Source organism: Vigna unguiculata, chromosome 3 (genome assembly GCF_004118075.2).
Source record: "Vigna unguiculata cultivar IT97K-499-35 chromosome 3, ASM411807v1, whole genome shotgun sequence".
NCBI classification, from domain to species: Eukaryota; Viridiplantae; Streptophyta; class Magnoliopsida; order Fabales; family Fabaceae; genus Vigna; species Vigna unguiculata.
In genome coordinates, this window is record NC_040281.1 from 58,253,987 (window position 1) to 58,277,070 (window position 23,084).

At 28.4% G+C, this 23,084-nt stretch overlaps 2 protein-coding genes and 1 pseudogene across 2 annotated transcripts; all 3 read right to left on the reverse strand.

The window, feature by feature from the left end:
• Positions 1 to 3,434: 3,434 nt before the first annotated feature.
• On the reverse strand, positions 3,435 to 5,661 carry LOC114175547 (glutamate receptor 2.8-like). The gene is made up of 5 exons (XM_028060300.1): positions 5,642 to 5,661; positions 5,156 to 5,483; positions 4,724 to 5,048; positions 4,213 to 4,622; positions 3,435 to 3,911 (listed from the first exon to the last, which is right to left on the reverse strand). Exons 1-5 carry the CDS (start codon positions 5,659 to 5,661, stop codon positions 3,555 to 3,557), a joined length of 1,440 nt encoding a protein of 479 aa, XP_027916101.1. The 3' UTR covers positions 3,435 to 3,554.
• A 5,029-nt stretch (positions 5,662 to 10,690) lies between these two features.
• On the reverse strand, positions 10,691 to 13,045 carry LOC114179409 (glutamate receptor 2.8-like). Its single transcript, XM_028065745.1, has 4 exons — positions 12,623 to 13,045; positions 12,205 to 12,529; positions 11,658 to 12,067; positions 10,691 to 11,331 (listed from the first exon to the last, which is right to left on the reverse strand). The coding sequence occupies exons 1-4, from the start codon at positions 12,962 to 12,964 to the stop codon at positions 10,984 to 10,986; spliced, it is 1,425 nt and encodes a 474-aa protein (XP_027921546.1). The 5' UTR covers positions 12,965 to 13,045; the 3' UTR covers positions 10,691 to 10,983.
• A 7,319-nt stretch (positions 13,046 to 20,364) lies between these two features.
• On the reverse strand, positions 20,365 to 22,818 carry LOC114175548 (annotated as a pseudogene).
• Positions 22,819 to 23,084: the final 266 nt, after the last annotated feature.

A 23,084-nucleotide genomic window follows, 5' to 3' on the forward strand; every position in this document is an offset into this window, starting at 1 on the left:
CTTAAGTTAAAAATTAGATTATAGATAACATTATTTATTTTAATTTTTTGATATATTTTTCTCTTTTAACAATACTTCAAATGGTTATTAAATAACTTTCGATTGAGAAAAGGTTAAGGGAATTGTTCATGAAGGTTGTTTATCAATAAAAGTATTATTTTAATGTTGGTCTACTAACCCAAGTTATTTAAAATTGAAGAAAGTTATTCAAATGAGAAATGGAGACAGTTTTTTAATAATATAGTTTTGAGTTCGAGTTATTCTTGAAACTCAAGTGTCTAGAAAGATATTAATTTAATAATATTGTTGATGTGTGTAGGAAACGTCATATAAATTTTACCGAGAATATTCATAAATCTTATATACTTAAATATAGTTCTTATGATTGGACCAGGCTTATCAGTTTGGTCAACACCCAATTCAGTTAAGTCGTGGTGCAAAAATGGTGATATACAAAATCAATGTCAAACTTTCATAGAGGGTTCGAAAACTTAGTCAACAAAAAAAAAAAAATCATCAAATCACAATTTTAAATTTTTTCTTGAAAAAGAAAAATCAGTCTAAATCACTCAAGTTTTATTACTTCTTTCTATGTCAAACTTCTATGTCAAACTTTCATACACGGTTCGGAAACTTAGTCAACAAAAAGAAAAATCATCCAATCACCATTTTAAATTTTTTCTTGAAAAAGAAAAATCAATCTAAATCAATCAATTTTTATTACTTCTTTGTAATAGTTTTTATTAGTCAAATCTTAAATCATTATATATATATATATATATATATATATATATATATATATATGTATATATATATAATATATATATATATATATATATATATATATATATATATACATATATATATATATATATATATATATATACATATATATATATATATATGTATATATATATACATATATTATATATTTTTATATATATATATATATAAATATATAATATATGTATATATATACATATATATATATATATATATAGTACTTATTGATGTTTTAACAAATTTCATGAAAAAAATTAAAATGGGTACGTAATATATAAATATAGAGATCGAAATTGCATTTGTAAAGTGAAAAGTCTGTCTTATTTCAAAATTTCACTTTCCAATTTGTTAAACGACCTTAAACCTTCTAGATTACGCTTATAAATTTCGTTGACCAATTCTTAATCATCCTTTTTTCTTTAATTTAATTATGCACGTTTATATATATATATATATATATATATATATATATATATATATATATATATATATATATATATATATATATATATATATCTTTCATTTCTTCAATCATATTTTTTTTTCTCTTCCTTATCACACATTGAGTAAATAATTCTTTAATTTAAGATTTATTTATTTTTAAAAGGTAACTAAACGTCATCCGTTTCTTCGACCGATTATTTTTCTATTTAAATAATTATGAATTGAATCTTTATTATTATATTGAGTAAAAAATCCACATTTTTATCACATTAGTACATGTTAAAGGTTTAGCTAGATCAAAATTCGATAATTGTTGGTTAATGCTCAAGGTCAAACAAATTTGACTTAGTTAAAAATAGTGATGAGTCGGTTCAAATAAAAAGTTGAGATGAGTTAATTCAGACTGAAAGTTGAGACAACTTGGCTCAAGTCAATTGGTCCCAAGGTTGGGTTTAGTCGATACAGGCTAGAGATCATGATTAATCGGTACTAGACGGAGATTGGGATGAGTTAACACATACTGAAGGTCGGGATGGATTGACACTAGTTAAAGGTCATGATGAGTCAGCATGTTTCGAAGGTCAAGACAAGTCTACATGAGCCAAATGTTGAGACAAGTTGGCATTGATATAAGGTTGAGACAACTTAACTTAAGTCGAATGCTGAACGAGTTTTCCTAGACTCGACTCAATCACATTTATAATGACTCCAGACTAACTTACATAAACCAACTCATGGGTTGGTCCTAACCCATAAGGCTTTTGTAGCTATGTTGGGCCTATAGACTTTTTCCTTGTGTGAACTTTATGGTCCTATGAGTTTTTCTTTTGTTCTTGACACATATCGACTATGACCAAATTCGTATGGACTAGATCAAATTGACATGTCTCATATTTATTTAACTTTTTTGTGTTTTGAAAATGTTGTGAGATGAGATATACCTACCTTTTTCTTTTCCATTTTACAACTCATTTCAATAATAAAATATTATATTTATCTAACAAAGATAGTTGTTAAATATGCTTTTAGTCCTTAAACTTTAAAACAAATTTGAAATTCATCCATATCTCAAATTTCGATATAATTTGATCCTCAAACCTTAAAAATAAATAGATAATTGCGTTAAATTTTTTTGACGTGTCTCCTCTTTATCGATCTCTTCCTTCTTTTTCTTCTTATTCTCCTATTCTTTTAATCCATCTTCAATTAGTTTATAGTAAACATTTCATTACATTTGACATAAAAATTGGTACCATTTTTACATTATGATTTTAAAGAATACAATTGCAGATGAATTTTAAAAAAATTCAATTACCAATGAATTTAAGTGAAAAAAACATTATAAAGGAATTTTATCATGATCAAAGTTAAAGTAGAAACTTTGACTTTTATTTTACCAACATAATTTGTTGATGAAAATATCCATCAGTAATATATTTTAAATTATCCACATATTTTATCTTTAGATGCATTACCGTCAAATATTTTTATTGATAATTAAAATTCTAAAATTCTTCAATAAAATTCATAAAAAAATTCTATTTTACCAAAAATAATGATTTGTTAAAAAGTTTTATCAATAAATTTTACTTGCGAATTATTTTGGTCGATAAAATTCTAATATTAATATAATATTTTCTTATAATACTATGCTAGGTATGACTAGGATGACATTACATAAGAATATATTGAGATAATAGGCAATTTAAGACTAACCTAACGATCGAAAGTGATTGAATTGTCTCTATCATCACTGCTTACACGTATTTTGTGCTGATTGGACTTTTTCTTCTTGTATCTATGACAACGATAAGAGAAGTTGTATCTAGTGTAAAATTAGTTTTGTATTTTTATATAGTTTATTCCTTTAATATAATATTATGATACATAGATGACTTTCTACTAACAATTGAGTGGACCTAATATCAATATTTTAAATGTCAGTTCGATGGTAATGTTAAGATAAATTTATGAGTTGATATTTGGGTATATGACTGATGATATATGTTGTCTTTTGAATTCTGTTTTTTTATTGTATTCTTTTATGAACTATGAATAATTTATCCTGTATAGCATTATACTTATTTTGGTTTAATTGTTCAATGTTCAATATATTGGTTAATACCACACAAAAATTATTATTAAAACCGGATGGTTTAGAAGAAAATGAAAAATATAAATTTATATAAATGTTTGCAATGAAAAAAAAATATATTAGCAGGTTTCAAACCCAGAAGGATTCATAATTACACAAATTATGTTAGACTTAATGAAGGTTTATAGTAATAGTATATCCATTTGATATCCATTCTATCTTTGACAAAGTCTTAAGCCTCTGTTCCATGAGTTGAATCATGAGTTGGATGAGTGCGTGTTTCCTTCTTGAAAAGTGGAATTAGGGACATACCTCTCAGACAATGCTTCAAAACAAGCCTTTGCCAAATAAATCTTTCTGAAACCAATAACGCTAATAAAGTAGAAATCCCAGAAATAAAGAAAAGCCCAGAGAAGCTATGAAAGCTGAGACTGAGAGGTTCAGAAGAAGATGTTTCCGCAGACGAGTCTTCTCCAATACTACTCTTTCCAAAATATTTGTCCTCAATCTCATTCATTAATCCACTTTCCATCACATTCAGGATGCCTCTCGAAAAGTAAGCCGTGAGATTGGACTTTAAAGGGAATGCCTGCAAATAACATAATTTATAATAAAACTATACCATAAATGCACTCATCATATCATATATCTATATAATTCACATTTAATTAACTTGTTATTTGAAGTTTAACTAAATTATTTCACCCAAGACAGTCAAATTTTGCATAGACGAGTTAGTTATGACTTCGGTGTTTATGTTTAGAGTAGCTCATAAATAGAACAAGCAAAATCAGTTTTACAACGACAACAAAAAATAAAACAAAATTAAAGAAAGAACTGAAGCACAAGCTTGTTGAAGAATGAGAGAGAAATAGAGAAGAGAGACTTACAAAACCAAACCCTGCATTTCTATATTCGGGGCCAGCCATAATGTAATTGGATTCGTATTCTTGAAGGTAGAGTTTAAGATAGGGCACTTCATCGAATATAGCTGCAACACCCCCATTTTTGCTTCCAAGCTTTAGAGCATCATGGTACTCACCAATGTTGTTGTATGGCCTTAGTCTGGATGGATCAAACTTAAATTGGTCAATCAACACATCGTAAACGAAAGACCCAAACTGGTATCCAACGTAATAACCTTCTCTCCTTATATCATTAAGGTTCAGAAAACTGGGTCGCAGTTGATCTAAGGTCAATATAGAAGTCAAGTTAGCAGTGTAACTTTGCATGAGGACCAACGCCAGTAGAAGCCAAACCATCAGCACAAATCTTGAGCAGCTTTTTACCACTACTTGTCCTGAAAATCCAAAATTTTGAAACCGAAAAAGGTAATTAATTAAATCTCACATATAAATTATATAAAACTAAAACATCAATCAACATTATATGTGTAAGTACTTTCAGGAAGAATGGCTTGTGAGATTGGAAACCATAAGATGGTTGCAGGGCGAAGTTTTTTTTGATTTGCAGAAGCCTCTTGATTAGGCAGCGCGTTTACGTTTCTTTCCATGATGAGTATGGCAATCCCTATGAAGGTAGAGATGATGATTATGCTCAACCAGAGATCCCAACTGAAGGGTTTCACAAAAGTCCACATGTTTTGATCCCTCCCGTGTTTAACTGGTACTACCATTTTAACACCTGATCCAATATATGGCACTGTGAAATCTACAATTTTCGAACGGTAGGCCAGGATCGTCATATCTCCTACCACAACGTCGCTCTTTCTTGTCATATTTTTAAGCAAAGTAAAAGTAGTTCAATGTCAGATTTTGTGCCTTATTTTTTTTCCTAAATACTAAAAGCATATATAAGGTACGGTTTACTAACCTCTGTTGTGTTTAGTTTTAGAATTGAATGGTGTGTTCTATAAACCTGGCTTGGCTCAACAACATCAGGTACAATATGTATAGAAACATTGAAGGGTAAGTAGGTTAGAACGGCATTGAAAACATCCATGCAATATCCAAATACGTTGTACTTTTGTTGAGAAGGGTCCCAAACTACTTTCACAAATTGGGGGAAACCATCTCTCACGGGTACCTTTACTCTTAACTTTATCTCTCCATTCTCCAATCCACCATTTGATCCATTTCCAGTTGGCGCCTGTAGTAGCACAACCAAAACAATTAATAGCCAAGACAAAACAGATATAAAGCTTTATCCTTCATCGTATAGCACGTAGCTAGTACTTTTATTCATCAAACAAAAACAAAGCATTAGTATTATTCACCCCTTCTTCTTTATATACAATTTTAGTCCATTGCAGAATGCCTATTTAGTTTCCAAATACAGATAAATTAAAGTTCAATCAACATCCAATAAGTCTGTGCCATTGAAAAACATAATAATGTATTGTTGTTTTTCAACTGATTGTATTTTTATAACTTCAAATGTTTTATCTTTTATTTGATATTTAGACTTTTGAAGTTTAATATACAGAATGCTTGTTAAGGAATAAGAGCATTGGTTTGATATGAAAATTCATGAGCAGAAAATGTTGAAAAAAAAAGTCGTAATATTGAAAGTGTGCATATATGGCTGGGCTTCGATAGATGGGATACAGAGCTAAGCAGTTTCGAAGAAATACACTTGTTAGTTTTTCATGGTTAAGATAGGTCTTTTCAGTGAAGACTTAAACCTCAGAGACTAAGTCAACCAACCGAGATCAATTAAAACAAATACACTGTCACTTTCAAAAATTAGTTTCTCTTAGAATTAATTTTGCAAAAATTGATTTTAAAGTGGCATAGTTATATTTAAATATTTGAAGTTTAAAATAAATAAATTGGGAATGTTTTCTCTTGGTATGCATTTCTCTTGATATATAATTAATACTTTTAGAAGAAAAAAAATGATGTAATCAATTATTGTGAAGAAATAAAAAAAAAGGAGAGTTACAATTAAGGCCAACACGTGGTTTTGTGTTAAATGTTGAGTGTGAGGTAAGGAATGATGCTGTTTTTTTCTTTTCTATTTGGATGCGAGGAAAAGAACTATATTATTTTATATATTTCAGTGTGTTTTGAGATGAAATAACGTCATTTCTTTGGACACTATTAAGGAAATATATGGTAAATGTGAAACATAAGAATGAAGTGACGAAGGAGAATCACAAACAAAAAGTTGCAGAGGGAAGTAACTTGTATAGAGTAACAAGACAAAGATTGTTCAACAACATGAAACGTGAAAGGGAAACCAAATTCATGTTAGTACGGTGAAACCTATAGATAAAATACTTACCAACCACTCAGAAAGCAACATAAATGAGTTTTATAAATATACATGATGATAAACAAATGAGAAAATGCCTAAACAAACAATATAAAAACTAAAATAAAAATCCTCAAAGAAATCCAATACATGCATCTCAGACTAAAAATAATAATATAGGAATCTTAATTTGAAATCTAATATTTCTACTCACATAACCTACAACACCAGCCACACCACACAAATCATACGTGGATGAATTTTTATTCACTTAAAATCATATAATATTTTAAACATGATTCTACGTAATAAAGTGAAAATTCGTTAATCTAATTTTATCTTCTATTTAGCATAGGTTAAAAAAATACACATATTTTAGTATGACATTAATTTTAATTCAATGATGTATACATTAAAAAAATATTAACAAAATTATCTTTTTTTATCTAATGTAATGTATACAATTCTTTTTAATATATTAAATTAGTCTTCTTTATACTATATCTATTTAAATTCTCTATTTAAATTGGATTGATTTCAGTTATAAAAAAAATTAGATTTCGGATTTCTATCAAAAAATAAAAAATGAGTGTCATTCTAAGACCAATAAAAATATCTATAAAAATCAAGGAGAAGGAAAAACTTTTATATTTTTATAGTAAAAAAGTCATTTATATATATATGTTATTTTCAGTTCCGCAGTCTTGTTAGATTTTTCTAAAAAAAAACAAATAGAGAAATTTTAGGATAATAAATCATGAATAAATCTATATAAAAGACTAGAATGCTACTTTCACTTTTTTTTAACTAATGTAAGATCTTAAATTCACATTCAATTCCTAAAAATTTCCTCCCTCCACACCACATTTTTTTTATATGTATAAAAATTAATGTATAATTTGATTTTTTTAATTTTAATATATTTTATATATTTGACATTATATATATTATATTATATTATATTATATATATATATATATATATATATATATATATATATATATAATTTAACACTTTTAAAATATTCGTTGAAGATCTGTTATTTTTTTTCAAGTGTCTCACGAGCATCTTAGTAAATCACTGATAAAAAATGGGTCTTAAATAACATGATTTACATCTCATTATAAGAATCAAACACTACAAAAAAATATGATTGACATTTCAATAAATAATAGCAACTTTTTTACTGAGTGCGTCATCTAGGTTTATTGTATATCTCCATGATATGTGTGCCACTACCATTATATTAATGTCCTAAGCATTTCTGTGAGAACCTGATTATAAATTCTAAACAGAGTAGAATTTTATTAATACATTAATATTTTGTTTTCTTTATTAATAGTATATTATATATATATATATATATATATATATTAAAAAAATTAAAAGGTTTTAAAGTGGGTCTTCTTTTTAAATAACAGACGCATGTAAATCTGAAAGAAATCCATCTCATCTCCAGGTCTCGATCTTTCTCAGTAAATTGACCTCTTGCATTTTTTCTTGAGGATCCAAAGTCATAGAAATAATTAGAAATAATTAGTGTAAAAGATTCTACCATACAAGTCAATCAATTTTATATTAGGATAAATTGAAATTTTTCTCCTTGATAAAACAACTCTAATTTTTCTGGTGTATGCAACTATCTCTGGTTGCATGTGATTTTTTTCTTTTTTAGATGCATTTTCATCTAACCATGGTCCTTAAACCATTATTCAATTGTTGATTTTAATCTTTGGATTGTGAACATAGGACCATTGTAAGTGGAGACATGGCGTAAGGAGGAAGAACAATGATAGAATGTATTTTACAAGGTAATGGGAGCTAAATTCCTTTCAGATTTAAAGTCATATTGTTAAATTTAAAGATTAAGGTATAAATTTGTAGTTGCATGCTGACTTAAATATCCTATTATTTGAATTATTGGTTAGTTTGAATTGGTTTGATTGATATAACTAAACATTTTTATTGAATTGAAATTATGTTGTAAATGATATAGTAAGGTATTGAGAGGGTGGGTTACGAAGGATTTAAATACCTTGTAATGTGAGACTTTTGATTATGTGAAACTGCAAATTTTTTAGTTAAATAATGATTTGAAACATGTTTGGGAACATAACTGCTGGATTGTTATTTATTTATGTTAGGTAGAAACATGATAAAAATAAATTTTGTACAAAATTATAAATTATTAATTTGTACAATTTTTTTGTACGTTTAAATTTATTTACAAATATATGTATAAATTGTGAAGATTAGAAAAAGAAAATGAATATTTTATAAATGTAGGATTTTCCCTACAAGTTTATTGCGCTATGATTGTCACATTTCCCATTTCTAAGGAGAAATGCTAATATAGGATGAGGTCAGGTGTATTGAATGAGACTTGTGATGTATGACTATCCTAACTTTACTAGTATCAAACTCAGAGGTGGTGAGAGTCGAAGGAAGCTTCACAGGGTTGACGATATGATATGAAAGAAGATTATACTTAACAAGCTAATGAAGTTAACCTGTAAGTACTGGATGAGATATATGATGTACTACTTGAGTTATTATTGTATAGAATGAGAAGAGGAGGGTCAGTATGACAGGTGCATAGTCTCACGAGTTCATTCAATATACTAGTTTTCCAAAGAACCATGAGTCTTGAGTCTAGAAATTGATCTACAGGGTGATCTTGGACTTTTTAATTAACTGACTTTAATTTAAAACTTTGCTGAAAATTATGATATCTTTCAATTATGAATTATTTTTGTGATATTTAGTTCACCTTGCATTTTGTATATTTTGTTTTTCTTATTCTTACAATGATAATATATTATGTATATACGGGAACAAATGTAGGAGCGGAGGAGATAGTAGCGATGGAGCTGGAGCTACCCACTAGAGAAGTAGTATATGAATGAGTTAGTGAATATGTGTTAGTTTTTTTTTTGAAAGACTATACTAAGCTATTTTGAAATACTTTATTGTTAAACACTAAATAGTAACTTAGTTTAACTATAATTATTGATAGTATTAATGAGTTATAATCTTAATTATAATTATTAAGAGAATGATTAAGAAAATAGGGTTGTTACAATTGTTGTCACTTGCTCCTCTTCCTCTTGTTCTTCCTTATTCCTTTCTTCTCATTCATCTCCAATTAATTTATAATAAACATCTTATTAAATTTGATGAGAAAATTGATACTCATTTTACCATAGATTTAAAAAAATATAATTACAGATGAACTTTCAAAAAATTTAATTACCAACAAATTAAAAAAAACATTTATGAGCAATTTTATCCAACCTTAAACAAAACCTTTGACTTCCATTTTACCGACATAATTTATCCTTGAAAATATTTGTCAATAATAAAATTTTTGAACTACCAACAGATTTTATAGATGATTTTTACTTCCAAATGATTACAAATATTTTTCTTCAATCATTAAAATCCTATAATTTATCGATACAATCATTAGATAAATTCATTTTTTTTTCATTGATAAAATTCTATCGAGAATATAATATTTTCTCGTAGTAGATAATAGGAAATTTAAGGCTAACCTAACGAATAAAAAGTGATTAAATTGTGGCTATCATCACTAGTTATATTGATTTGTGTTCTATGTGGACTTGTTCTTCCTGTTTATTATGGCAATGATAACAATATCTAATGTAAAATTAGTTTTGTATTTTTGTTTGTAGTAGTTTAATCCTTTAATATAATAACATATAGATGACTTTCTACTCACAATTGAGTGGATTTAATATCAATTTTTTAAATTTCAGTTGGTAGTAATGTAAGATTAATAACACATCTTATGAGTTTGACATTTTTGAGTATGACTTATGAAATAATGTATGATGTCTTTACATCTTGTTTCTGTTATATTCTTTTATGAATTATAAATAATTTATCCTGCATAATTTTAATACTTATTTTGGTTTAATTCCTCAATGTTCAATATATTGGTTGATATAACAATTATTACAAAAAAAATATTATTAAAAACTAGACGGTTTAGATGAAAATGAAAAATATAAATGTATATAAATATTTGCAATGAAAAAAAAAATTATATTAGCAGGTTCAACCCAGAAGGATTCATAATTACACAAAATATATTAGACTTAATGAAGGTTTATATAACAGTATATCCACTTTGATATGCATCTTTGACGTATCTAGATTTTACTTTTCAATAAATACTAAAATAAAAGTGTCAGCCTTACATAGAGACTGTTACGCATTAGTTTTATCTCATTTTTTTACAAATTAAACATATTCTATTTTGTGTATCTTCAAACCTGGATTCTTTGCCAATTTAATATCGGATGTTAACACATGTTCAATTTCAATTTAATTAGAATCTCAAACACAGAATGATACGTCCGTTTCCCATAATATATAATAATCTCCGAATATTGTAATAAGGAATCTATGTTTGACAATTCTTAAGCCTCCGTTCCATGAGTAGAATCCTGAATTGGATGAGTGCGTGCTTCCTTCTTGAAAAGATGAATTGCGGACATAATCTCAGTCAATGCTTTAGCCATCAGAATTAGTCTTCGCCAAATAAATCTTTCTGAAACCAATAACGCTAATAAAGTAGAAATCCCAGAAATAATGAAAAGCCCAGCGAAGCTACGAAAGCTGAGACTGAGAGGTTCAGAAGAAGATGTTTCCTCAGACGAGTCTTCTCCAAAATATTTCTCCTCAATCTCATTCATTAATCCACTTTCAATCACATTCAGGATGGCTCTCGAGAAGTAAGCCGTGAGATTGGAGTTTAAAGGGAATACCTGGAAATATAACATAATTTATAATAAAACTATACGATAAGTGCACTCATTATATCATATATCTATATAATTACTTGAAGTTAACTAAATTACTTCTCCGAAGAAAGTCTGATTTTGCATAGATGAGTTAGTTATGACTTCTGTATTATTGTATATGTTTAGAGAAGTTCATAAATTGAACAAGCAAAATATGTGCTAAAACTAAAAGGCCTGGTATAGTTTAGTCTGCTTAGTTTTACAACGACAACAAAAAATAGAACAAATGAAAGAAAAAGAACCGAAGCACAAGCTTGTTGAAGAATGAGAGATAGAGAAGAGAGACTTACAAAACCAAACCCTGCATTTCTATATTCGGGGCCAGACATGATGTAATTGGATCCGTATTCTTGAAGGTAGAGTTTAAGGTAGGGAACTTCATCGAATATAGCTGCAACACCCCCATTTTTGCTTCCAAGCTTTAGAGCATCATGGTACTCACCAGTGTTGTTGTATGGCCTTAGTCTGGATGGGTCAAACTTAAACCGGTCAATCAACACATCGTAAACGAAAGACCCCCCTTGGTATCCAACGTAATAACCCTCTCTCCTTAAATCATTAACGTTCAGAAAGCTTGGTTGCAGTTGATCCAAGGTCAATATAGAAGTCAAGTTAGCAGTGTAACTTTGCATGAGGACGAACGCCAATACAAGCCAAACCATCAACACAAATCTCGAGCAACCTTTGACCACTACTTCTCCTGAAAATAAAATAAATTTGGTAATTAGGCATAGATAAACTTTATAGAAAATTAATCAACAGCATATATATATATATATATATATATATATATGTGTGTGTGTGTGTGTGTGTGTGTGTGTGTGTGTGTGTAATTACTTTCAGGAAGAATGGCTTGAGAAATTGGAAACAGCAAGATAGTTGCAGGGCCAAGCTTTGTTTGATTTGGCGAACCCTCCTGATTAGGCAACGCGTTTACGTTTCTTTCCATGATGAGTATGGCAAGCCCTATGAAGGTAGAGATGATGATTATGCTCAACCACAGATCCCAACTGAAGGGTTTCACAAAAGTCCACATGTTCTGATCCCTCCCATGTTTAGCTGGTACTACCATTTTAACTCCCGATGCAGTATATGGCACTGTGAAATCTGCGTAATTTGAACGGTTGGCTAGGATTGTTACATCCCCTACCACGACCTCATTCTATTTGGTAGTGTTTTGTTGCAAAGATAAGACTCATAGTCAGGTTTTCTTAAATGAAAAAAAGAAACATGTACAAGACTGAAATTTACTAACCTTTGGCGGGATTTGTTTTTGAAGTGCTTGGTCAAATCTAAAACCATAGCTTGACTCAACAGCAGCAGGTAGAAGATGTAGAGAAACATTGAAGGGTAAGTAGGTTACAGCGGCATTGAAAACATCCATGCAATATCCTGATGCTGTGTACTTTTGTTGAGAAGGGTCCCAAACTACTTTCACAAACTGGGGGAAACCATCTCTTACGGGTACCCTTACTGTTAACTTTATCTCTCCATTCTCCAATCTACCATTTGATCCATTTCCAGTTGGTGCCTCTAGTAGCACGAGCAACACAATTAATGACCAAGTCAAAAGAGATAAAAAGCACTTACCCTTCATCGTATAGTGAGTATTAGCTAGTACTTTAAATCATCACAACCAAAACAATACATTGTTATTCACTCCTTCCTCTATATATAGAGTTTTTAGATCATTGGAGAATGCTTATTTAGTTGCCAAATAATGGATTCACAAAAATATTTTAAACTATAGTTTACAGATAAATTAAAGTTCAATCAGCATCCAATAAGTCCTTGCCATTGAACAACATAAAATGTATTTTTGTTTTCAATTGACTGTATTTTTTAACAACTTGAAATATTTTCTCTTTTATTTAATGCTTTAGACCTTTGAAATTCAATATACAGAATGCTTGTTAAGGAATAAGAGCATTGGTTTGATATAAAAATTCAGCACAAAATGTAAAAGAAAAAAAGACAGTTGTTAGTTTTTCATGGTTAGGATAGGTCTTGTGAGTGAAGAATTCAACCTCATAGACTAAGTCCACCAACCGAGATCAATTAAAACTAATTAATACACTGTCACTTTCTAATAAAATTAGTTTCTCTTAATTTTATAAAATTGATTTTACTATTTAAATAATTTTAGTTTAAAATAAGTAAATTGGGAAGGTTATCTCTTGGTATGCATTTATTAATACATAATTAATATTTCTAGAAAAAAAATTATGTAATCAATTGTGAAGAAATGAATAAAAAAAGAGAGAGTCACAATTAAGGCGAAAACACGTGGTTGTGTTAATGTTGTGTTGAGGTAAAGGAATGATGCTATTTTGTTTTCTATTTGGATACGAGGGAAAACAGCTACATTTTATATATTTCAGAGGGTTTTGAGATGAAATATCAAATTTCTTTTGACACTATTAAGGAAATATATGGTAAATGTGAAACATAAGAATGGAGTAAGGAAGGAGAATCACAAACAAAAAGTTACAAAGGGAAGTAACTTGTGTAGAGTAACAAGACAGAGATTGTCCAACATGAAACATGAAAAACCAAATTCATGTTACTGTGGTGAAACCTATACATAAAATACTCAGATGAATCAACCACTCAGAAATCTACACAAATGAGTTTTAGAAATATACACGATGATAAACAAATGAGAAAACTTATAAACAAACAATAAAAACTAAAATAAAAATCCTTAAAGGAATCCGATCCGATACATGTATCTCAGACCAAATATAATAATACAGGAAGCTTAATTTGAAATATAACATTTCTAACTCAACCTACAACACTATCCATACACACAAATTATTGGTGGATGAATTTTTATTTACTTTCTTTTCTATACAATCAGTGGTGGTTTTCACAGTAAACTTTAGAGGACCAAAATAATATACTTAAAATTTATATATGTTTCAAAGATGAGTGTTAAAAAAAATCATGATCTCTCTAATTCAACAACTTCAAAATAAGTAAAGAATTTAAAATATGAAAAAAATAGTAAATTTGTCTTGTTTTTAACTTCACCGGTATCTTTCTTCTTATCATTTAAAAAAAAAATCTATTCTTTTATTCTTTATCCATATACCCTTCTTTTTAAGTTTAAATTTTTTTAATTTTTTTAATCAAAATTTAATAAGAAATGAAGAGACTTAATTATTAAAACAAAGATTTATGATAATCGAGTTACAGTTAATATAGTCATGAAAAAACATATAAAACATAACTTTTCCTTTTATATTCATAAAAAGTTAAATCTATACAACACTTATGAAATAAAAAATATTATTTATTAAACTAATATTTCACTATCAAGTGAGACAAATAGAAAGTTATTGTTTTTATCTTCAATAATGAAATAGAACATATGACAAACAAGAATAGAAATAATGAGTTTGTATCTAAATTCATATCTTTCTTCAAAAACAAAAGAAAACATGTGAGAGTATAATAGGTGAGAAACTCAAAGATAATGAAAGAGAATATAAAAAATATTTCAATAATTTGTTTATTATTTATTATATTTAATTTTATGCTTTATTATTTATTAACATTAAATTTTATTTATAACTATGTATAAAGATGAGTCTCTCTTTTATGTCTAAAATTACTTCTTTCTAATCTATCATCTACAATATAATTATTTATTTATTTTTAAACACTAACTTTTATTTCTACATGTTTTCTATAAAACTATTCTAACAACAATTTTATTATTTTATATTCATTAAGAGTTATTTTTTTTTTCTTTCCTCCCTCTATTCCACTCTGTTTTTAATAAATGTAATTTTACTTTGTGTATCAACCTAATGATGTTACAATATCATTACCTACTAATATAATATCATATATATATTTAGAAAATTCATACACACAGACGTGACACTATATCTATTTATGCTAGTATTTTATAAAAGAAATAAAATTTTACTAAATTTAATTTATATTAATATAATATATTATATATAATTTTAAAAAAAATTAAAAATCTAGGGGGAGCCATGGCCCCCTTACAGGAACACGTTTACAATATGTTCACTTAAAGTATTTATTCGTTAGAGGGATGAGACAAGAATGATTTGAGGCTGATTGAAGTGTTCACTTGTAGATATTTGAAAAAGAAAAATAAAGAAAGTATCGAAAGATTCCATTATCTTCCCATCCTCTCTCATATGTAGAAATTTGAAGATGATTTGTGTAAGATTACCATAATGCCCTCAATTATTTTTGTTGTTGTATTAATTCAAGTCGATTGACGTGCATGTTTTCTAAATTTATATAAATTAATGACGCCAATCATAACTAATAGTGTTGCATAATTATGATAATAATGTAAAAATCATTTTTAAAATTATGTTTCCAATAATAATTAATATCCCAAATTTTGAAATTGTTTAGCAACAAAAATTTCAATATGTAAATATATTGTATTTTATTATGTTTTTATTAGAATAAGGGTTACATATGTTTTTGGTTCCTTAACTTTCATAATGTGTTTGGATCCACATGAGTATTATTCATGCGAATGGAAAGCGAGTTGCAGACATGTTTGGCTCTACTGATTTGCACTGATTTGAGAGGACGGATTTGCACGAGTTGCAGATTAGCACCCTCTAAAATGAAGAGAAAAGTAGGGAAAGACAACTCATCACATTAAAATTACTTCATTGTCCATGTGTTTAACAATTTAATTTACTTATATTTATTACTTTCTTTTTTTTTATTTATATATATATATATATATATATATATATATATATATAATATGTATACATATAATTATATATTAATTATATGTATATTATAATACTAGAATATATTATAAAAATAATATATATAATAATCATTTTATATATACATAATAATAATTAGTATATATATATATATATATATATTTAATTATTATTTTTTAAATAATAATAATAATAATTATAATAATTAGTATTATATAATAATAATAATAATAATATTATTATTATTATTCAAATAAATATTTTTTGTAAATGAAGTAATTATATAAAATAAAATAACTTTAAATAAATGTGGAGATATAATATTTATTATAAATTATTTCAAGTTATCATCGAGAATAATAATAATTTATTTTAAGTTATTAATGATAATATCAATAAATTATATTTTTCTAATTTTAAATGACATTTTTAATCTTATTTTGATATCATTTCTTCTATTTACATTTAAGGGTAAAATGGTAATAATATAATTGACTCTATTAAAAATTATAATTTATTAAATTTTATCAATCATATCATATACAAACTTTCATCAATTTTCCACTCAAATCATACAATTTTTTTTCTTAATCCAAACAACCTCATCTTTACCTATAAATCAACGCAAATCCACTCTCTCAAAATCCACACCTCAATCCAAACACAACACCAGTGAAAGTTTGAATTAGTCTATCCTAGAAACTTTAAACTAATTTAGTCTCTCGTCTATTTAAATGCGTGAATTTGGTTCTTTAAATAATTTTTTAAAGTTTATTTCACATTTCAAACGCGTTTCTCAATTAACATCGAAGCATAAATGTGTCTTAAACTGTGTAAACAAACTCAAATATTATCATGAAACACATCTGAAACATCAAATAAACTTTACCAAATCTTGTTGAAAGGACTAAATTCATGCTTTTCTAAAGTTGAAAGACTAAATTTGACTAAAGTTTTCAAGGAGACTAATTTCAATTTTCACTAAAAGTTAAAGGACCAAAAAGATATTTAACCCTTAAAATAATTTTTTTAATTTGTTCATTAAATATTTTTATAAAATAAATCTAACTCATCTAAATATAATTTTAGATTATTTTCAACATTAAGGACAATTTGGTAATCTTATTTTTCTTTCAATTAAACTTAAATTTTAATTTATCACATCAATTAAATAACTCACAAACTTTTATTCTAAATTCATACACTTTTACCTCTAAATTCCTTAAACTGAACAAAACAAATTTAAATCTCTAATACAGTCAAATTCATCATCTCTCTCCCAAAATTAATCTTCACAAGTGAACACACCATTAAAGAGTAAACTTTAAATTTAATAATCTTATAAAACTAACTAATAATATAAGATTTACATCCATTTATATACTATAAACTTATTTTATCACTGATTAATGTGAGACATTTAAAGTATACAATATTTTTCTTTTATTTGCATCATATTTATTTAACATATTCAACTTCATGTGGTGCACTTGTTAAAAAATACAAATCCGAATTCTCGATAAACACTATGACTAGCCCTCTGAAAGAACAAGGTGAAGACAAAGACATTGGAGTAAAAACTGAATACCTCAAAGGTGCCACACCAACAAGAATCCACTCGAATGCATCTATGAAAATATTAGCGGTCATGGAACAGGAAAATGCAGTTTTGGTGACAAACACCTAAACAAAACAAAGGTATTTTAATGAAATTCTACGGGTCTTACTTAAATGATACAATCACTTTGTTTACATCTATTCAACCCTTTTATAGTTTTTTTTTATTAATTATTTTATCAAATATGGTTATTCAGTAATTTTTTTGTCATGGTGACCGATTTTTTTTTATCCCCGGAAGAACATCTAGAAATAATATTTAGACAACCTTAAAAATCTATATACAAAGAATTAGTAATTAAAGTTGATGATGCAAAATTCTGAATTTTGATTAATAGTCCACAAGTTAATCATTCTTAAGTTAGAATTAATTAATTGATTAAAACATATTAAGAATGCCAATTTCCAAAAAAAGTATTAAGAATAACTTTTTGCTAACTGAGGTTATTTAACTGGGATGTCCAACCCTTGGTCAGTAATAATGTATGATACCCACGGAGTTTATTAAGCCTGGTTAAATGTTAATGAGTTCTGAAGTTATTCGTAATATTTTATATTCTTTTTTTAATAAAATTCACCAATTAATTTTGATTTCCAGGTCTCATGTATTATGATGTGTGGTTGTAACGATCTGGCATGCCTTATCAATATTTCTTCGCATAAGGATCCTCAGATAAATAACTGATGAATTTATATAAACACTTACTTCAATAACTAATTGGTACTAAACTAAAAAATGTGAGATTTGAGTAATTAATAAATCTTGTGGAGATGCATCTCTTCTCATAAAAAATGAATAATTCAATTCGATCTTGAAAGTGCAAAAGGTCCTAGCAAGTAAAAATCAGAAGTATTTATTCTTCTCCTGCAAATCTGAAACAAAATTTCTCTCTCTAAAGCTGACTTTCAACTTTCTCTCTCATCGTCTAAGTCGCCAGAAAGGTAAGACTCAGAGTTCAAGACTCTTAACTGCTTGATATTTCTCTGTATGTTTGTACTTTTTCAAAAATTTCTAATCTGTATCTTGTCATTGCTTGTTCATGGTTTTCTGAACATTTTGCAACGGAGTAGCTTCGACATCACGTTTCACAATCTCGAAGGACAAAACGACATGGTTTGATGTGGTTGGAGGAGATTGAGTTCAGTGAAATGGGTCGTGGATTTTGGTGGGTTTGAGGTTGAACTAGGTGGTGACCACCATGTGCCTGATAATATGCATGAAAGAAAGAGAGAAATAATCGATAGATCGATGATGTTAGTATACAGAGAGAGAAGGATGAAGGAGAGTGTGATATTAGATTCTGAGGAGGTGAGAATTAAGTGTGGTTAATTAAAATATGCAAAATTTAGACTCACATGTAGTTTCGTTTAGGAAAAAGTTAGTTTGATGCTTTGTATAAGTACTTCTTTGACAACTATGCTTCATAATAAAATATTAAATTGAATTATTAAAAAATTATCAGACAGAGTTGTTTAGAGGAAGTAAGTGATGTAACCTTAGCTTTTCTTTGCATCAGCTTAGGCTTTTGGTTCTTTTGTTTTAACAGCTTGTCTATTATGTTGACATTTGTTCATGGCGCTTTCCTATGTATTCTCTCTTTATACCTTTTCTTTTGTAACACAACAGAAATAATGTTCCTTTTTTCCTTCTTTCACGCTTCTTGTTTTTCTCTTCTTCCTTTCTTGTACGCTATTCTGTATTAATGTTTCTCATCTTCTCTTCAGTATGCATGTTTTTCTTTTGTAACACACAGATTAACATAACACCTGTCATTTTTTAAGGTCTGAGGAGTGGGAGTTCTATGCAGTTTGTATGTTTATTTAGCTTTTTTGCGTTTAGAAAATGTTGTTAGCTGGTATATCGCCGAAAGTGTAACCAATTTCAATCCATATCTCTAGTCCATTTGTTCTGTCAGGTTGCAATTCATTCATGTGTTGGAAGATGTCAGAGCATAGAATATGATTTCTACTTTATGTTTGATGCATTTTTAAAACAAAAAATGACAGTATATTAGATAAAAAGTAGTTTTAGTTTTGCTGAAAAGGGTTGAAAGGCTTGTTATGCATGTTCTGATTATCAATGTCAGTATTGGAAATATAACCATCTTTTAAGTTGTTTTGTTTTAGTATATCATAAAATACGGTTACTTTATAATTTTTTATTATGAGGTCAATTGTGGTGATATGGCATAGGACAGTGGGGTATTTCTCCCACATATAAATGGATAAAAATTGTTCTCCCTATGCTAAATATGACTAGAAAGACATCTAAGAATGTGTTTGGATAATAGGAAAATTTCAAGCTAATCTATCGAATCAAAAGAGATTAAATTGTCACTATCATCCCTACTTGTGTTGGTTGTGTTCTGCTTGGATTTGTTATTCTAGTATTTCCGACAATGATATGGAAGGTAGCTTTGTTTTTGGAGTAGTTTAATCTTTAATACAGTATGAAGGTATGATACATAGATGACTTTCTACTCACTATTGAGTGGATCAAATATCAATATTTTAAATTTCAATTGGATACTAATGTTAAGATTAATAACATATTATAAGCTTAATATTCTTGAGTATGAGGACGAACTACATGAGGTGGTTGGCACGTCGTCTTTACCTGGATACTTCTCTGTTGCAGAAAACAACTGGTTCCACTTTCCATCATTCTCGAAGAAGCCATCGATTTCATACCCGCATTTAAGATGCAGGTTTTTGTCACAGTGGATTTCGCTCACTTACTGTTCGACCCTCGTCTTCCTGCGTCTTGCCACCAAACTGCTTCTTCTCCCATGCCAGATCATGTGCAACGCTACCACGACTTAGCCTTCGAAATTGGAATCCAACACAGCGTCATCTTGCCGCCACACCTCAGCCAGTTGCTGCCACTGCCGTACTAGTAACCTTCTGCCATTCAAATTACATTAAGTTCTTATTAAATAAAATAATGACATGTAAAATATTTCTAAATCACAATCAAAACACGTAAAAAGGAGATTTTAAAATATGCTTGGCACAGGAGCAACATTCATATAGCTTTTATACTTATTTTGGTTTAATTCCTCGTTATAAGAATGTTGTCACACAACAAAAATTATTATTATTAAAAACTAGATGGTTTAGAAGAAAATGAAAAATATAATTTTATATAAATATTTACAATAAAACAAAAAATATATTAGCGGGTTCAAACCCATAATTAGAAAAAATATATTAGACTTAATAAAGGTTTATTATAATAGTATCCCCTTTGATATGCATTTTTGATGTATCTATTTTTCAAATTAACCATACATTCTATTTTATCTATCTTCAGCCATGGATTCTTTCCGAATTTAATATAGCATGTTAACAATATTCAATTTCAATTTATTAGAAATGCAAACACAGAATGACAGTTATGTTTCTCATAATATATGTAATAAGGAATCTATCTTTGTCAAAGTCTTAAAAGCCTCTGTTTCATTAGTAGAATCATGAATTGGATGTGTTTCCTTGGAAAGTGGAATTGGGACATACCTCTCAGACAATGCTTTAGCCATCAAAATAAGCCTTTGCCAAATAAATCTTTCTGAAACCAATAACGCTAGTAAAATAGCAATCCCAGAAATAAAGAAAAGCCCAGAGAAGCTATGAAAGCTAAGACTGAGAGGTGAAGAAGATGTTTCCGCAGACGAGTCTTCTCCAATATCACTCTTTCCAAAATATTTTTCATCAATCTCATTCATTAAACCACTTTCCATCACATTCAGGATGCCTCTCGAAAAGTAAGCAGTGAGATTGGAGTTTAAAGGGAATACCTGGAAACAACACTATACAATAAATTATATGATATATCTATATAATTCACATTTCATTAACTTGTTATTTGAAGTTTAACTAAATTACTTCACCGAAGACAAAATCAGATTTTGCATAGGCGAGTTAGTTATAACTTGGGTATTTATGTTTAGAGTAGCTCATAAATAGAACAAGCAAAATATATATGCTGTAAAACCTGGTATAGTCTAATCTTATTAGTTTTACAACGACAACAAAAAATAGAACAAATTAAAGAAAAAGAACAGAAGCACAAGCTTGTTGAAGAATGAGAGAAATAGAGAAGAGAGACTTACAAAACCAAAGCCTGCATTTCTATATTCGGAGCCAGACATAATGTAATTGGATCCGTATTCTTGAAGGTAGAGTTTAAGGTAGGGAACTTCATCGAATATAGCTGCAACACCCCCATTTTTGCTTCCAAGCTTTAGAGCATCATGGTACTCACCAATGTTTCTGTATGGCCTTAATTTGGACGGGTCAAACTTAAATTGTTCAATCAACACATGTAAACGAAAGACCCAAACTGGTATCCAACGTAATAACCCCCTCTCCTTAGATCATTTACGTTGAGAAAGCTTGGTTGCAGTTGATCCAAGGTCAATATAGAAGTCAAGTTAGCAGTGTAACTTTGCATGAGGAGCAACGCCAATAGAAGCCAAACCATCAGCACAAATCTTGAGCAGCTTTTCAGCACAAAAGTCCACATGTTTTGATCCCTCCCGTGTTTAACTGGTACTACCATTTTAACACCTGAAACAGTGTATGGCACTGTGAAATCTACAAGTTCCGAACGGTAGGCCAGGATCGTTACATCTCCTACCACAACTTCGTTCTTTTCTTTCATCATCTTAAGCAAAGAAAAAAGTAGTTCACTTTCAGATTTTCTGGCTTTATCTTTTTTTTTTTTCTTAAATACAAAATTCAATATACTAACCTTATGTGAGATTTGTTTTAGAATTGGATGTCTTCCAGAAATCTTGCTTGATTCAACATCAATAGGTACAATATGTATAGAAACATTGAAGGGTAAGTAGGTTAGAACGGCATTGAAAACATCCATGCAATATCCAAATACGTTGTACTTTTGTTGAGAAGGGTCCCAAACTACCTTCACAAATTGAGGGAAACCATCTCTCATGGGTACCCTTACTCTTAACGTTATCTCTCCATTCTTCAATCCACCATTTGATCCATTTCCAGTTGGTGCCTGTAGTAGCACAACCGAAACAATTAAAAACCAGGAGAAAAGAGATAAAAAGCATTTATCCTTCATCGTAGCAAGTAGCTAGTACTTTTTTTCATCAAACAAAAACAAAACATTATTATAGAGTTTTAGTCCATTGGAGAATTCTTATTTAGTTGCCAATATAATGGACTTACAAAATATTTAAATAAATTAAAGGTCAGTCAACTTACAAAAAGTTGGTGCCAGCTAAAATCATAATAATGTATTTTTGTTTTCAATTAATTGCATTTTTATAACTTCAAATATTTTATCTTGATATTTTCACCTTTCAAATTTAACGATAAGAAATATTC

What these genes read in the sequence shown, in the direction of transcription:
- LOC114175547 (XM_028060300.1), bottom strand. Translation starts at nt 5,661, where the DNA reads ATGGCACAGACTTATTGGAT. An exon ending in TAAAACTAAACACAACAGAG is followed by an intron (nt 5,049 to 5,155) that starts GTTAGTAAACCG and finishes ATGACAAGAAAG; the next exon opens with AGCGACGTTGTGGTAGGAGA. An exon ending in ACAAGCCATTCTTCCTGAAA is followed by an intron (nt 4,623 to 4,723) that starts GTACTTACACAT and finishes TTGGATTTTCAG; the next exon opens with GACAAGTAGTGGTAAAAAGC.
- LOC114179409 (XM_028065745.1), bottom strand. Translation starts at nt 12,964, where the DNA reads ATGAAGGGTAAGTGCTTTTTATCTCTTTTGACTTGGTCATTAATTGTG. An exon ending in TCAAGCCATTCTTCCTGAAA is followed by an intron (nt 12,068 to 12,204) that starts GTAATTACACAC and finishes TTTTATTTTCAG; the next exon opens with GAGAAGTAGTGGTCAAAGGT. An exon ending in GAAATGCAGGGTTTGGTTTT is followed by an intron (nt 11,332 to 11,657) that starts GTAAGTCTCTCT and finishes TTATATTTCCAG; the next exon opens with GTATTCCCTTTAAACTCCAA.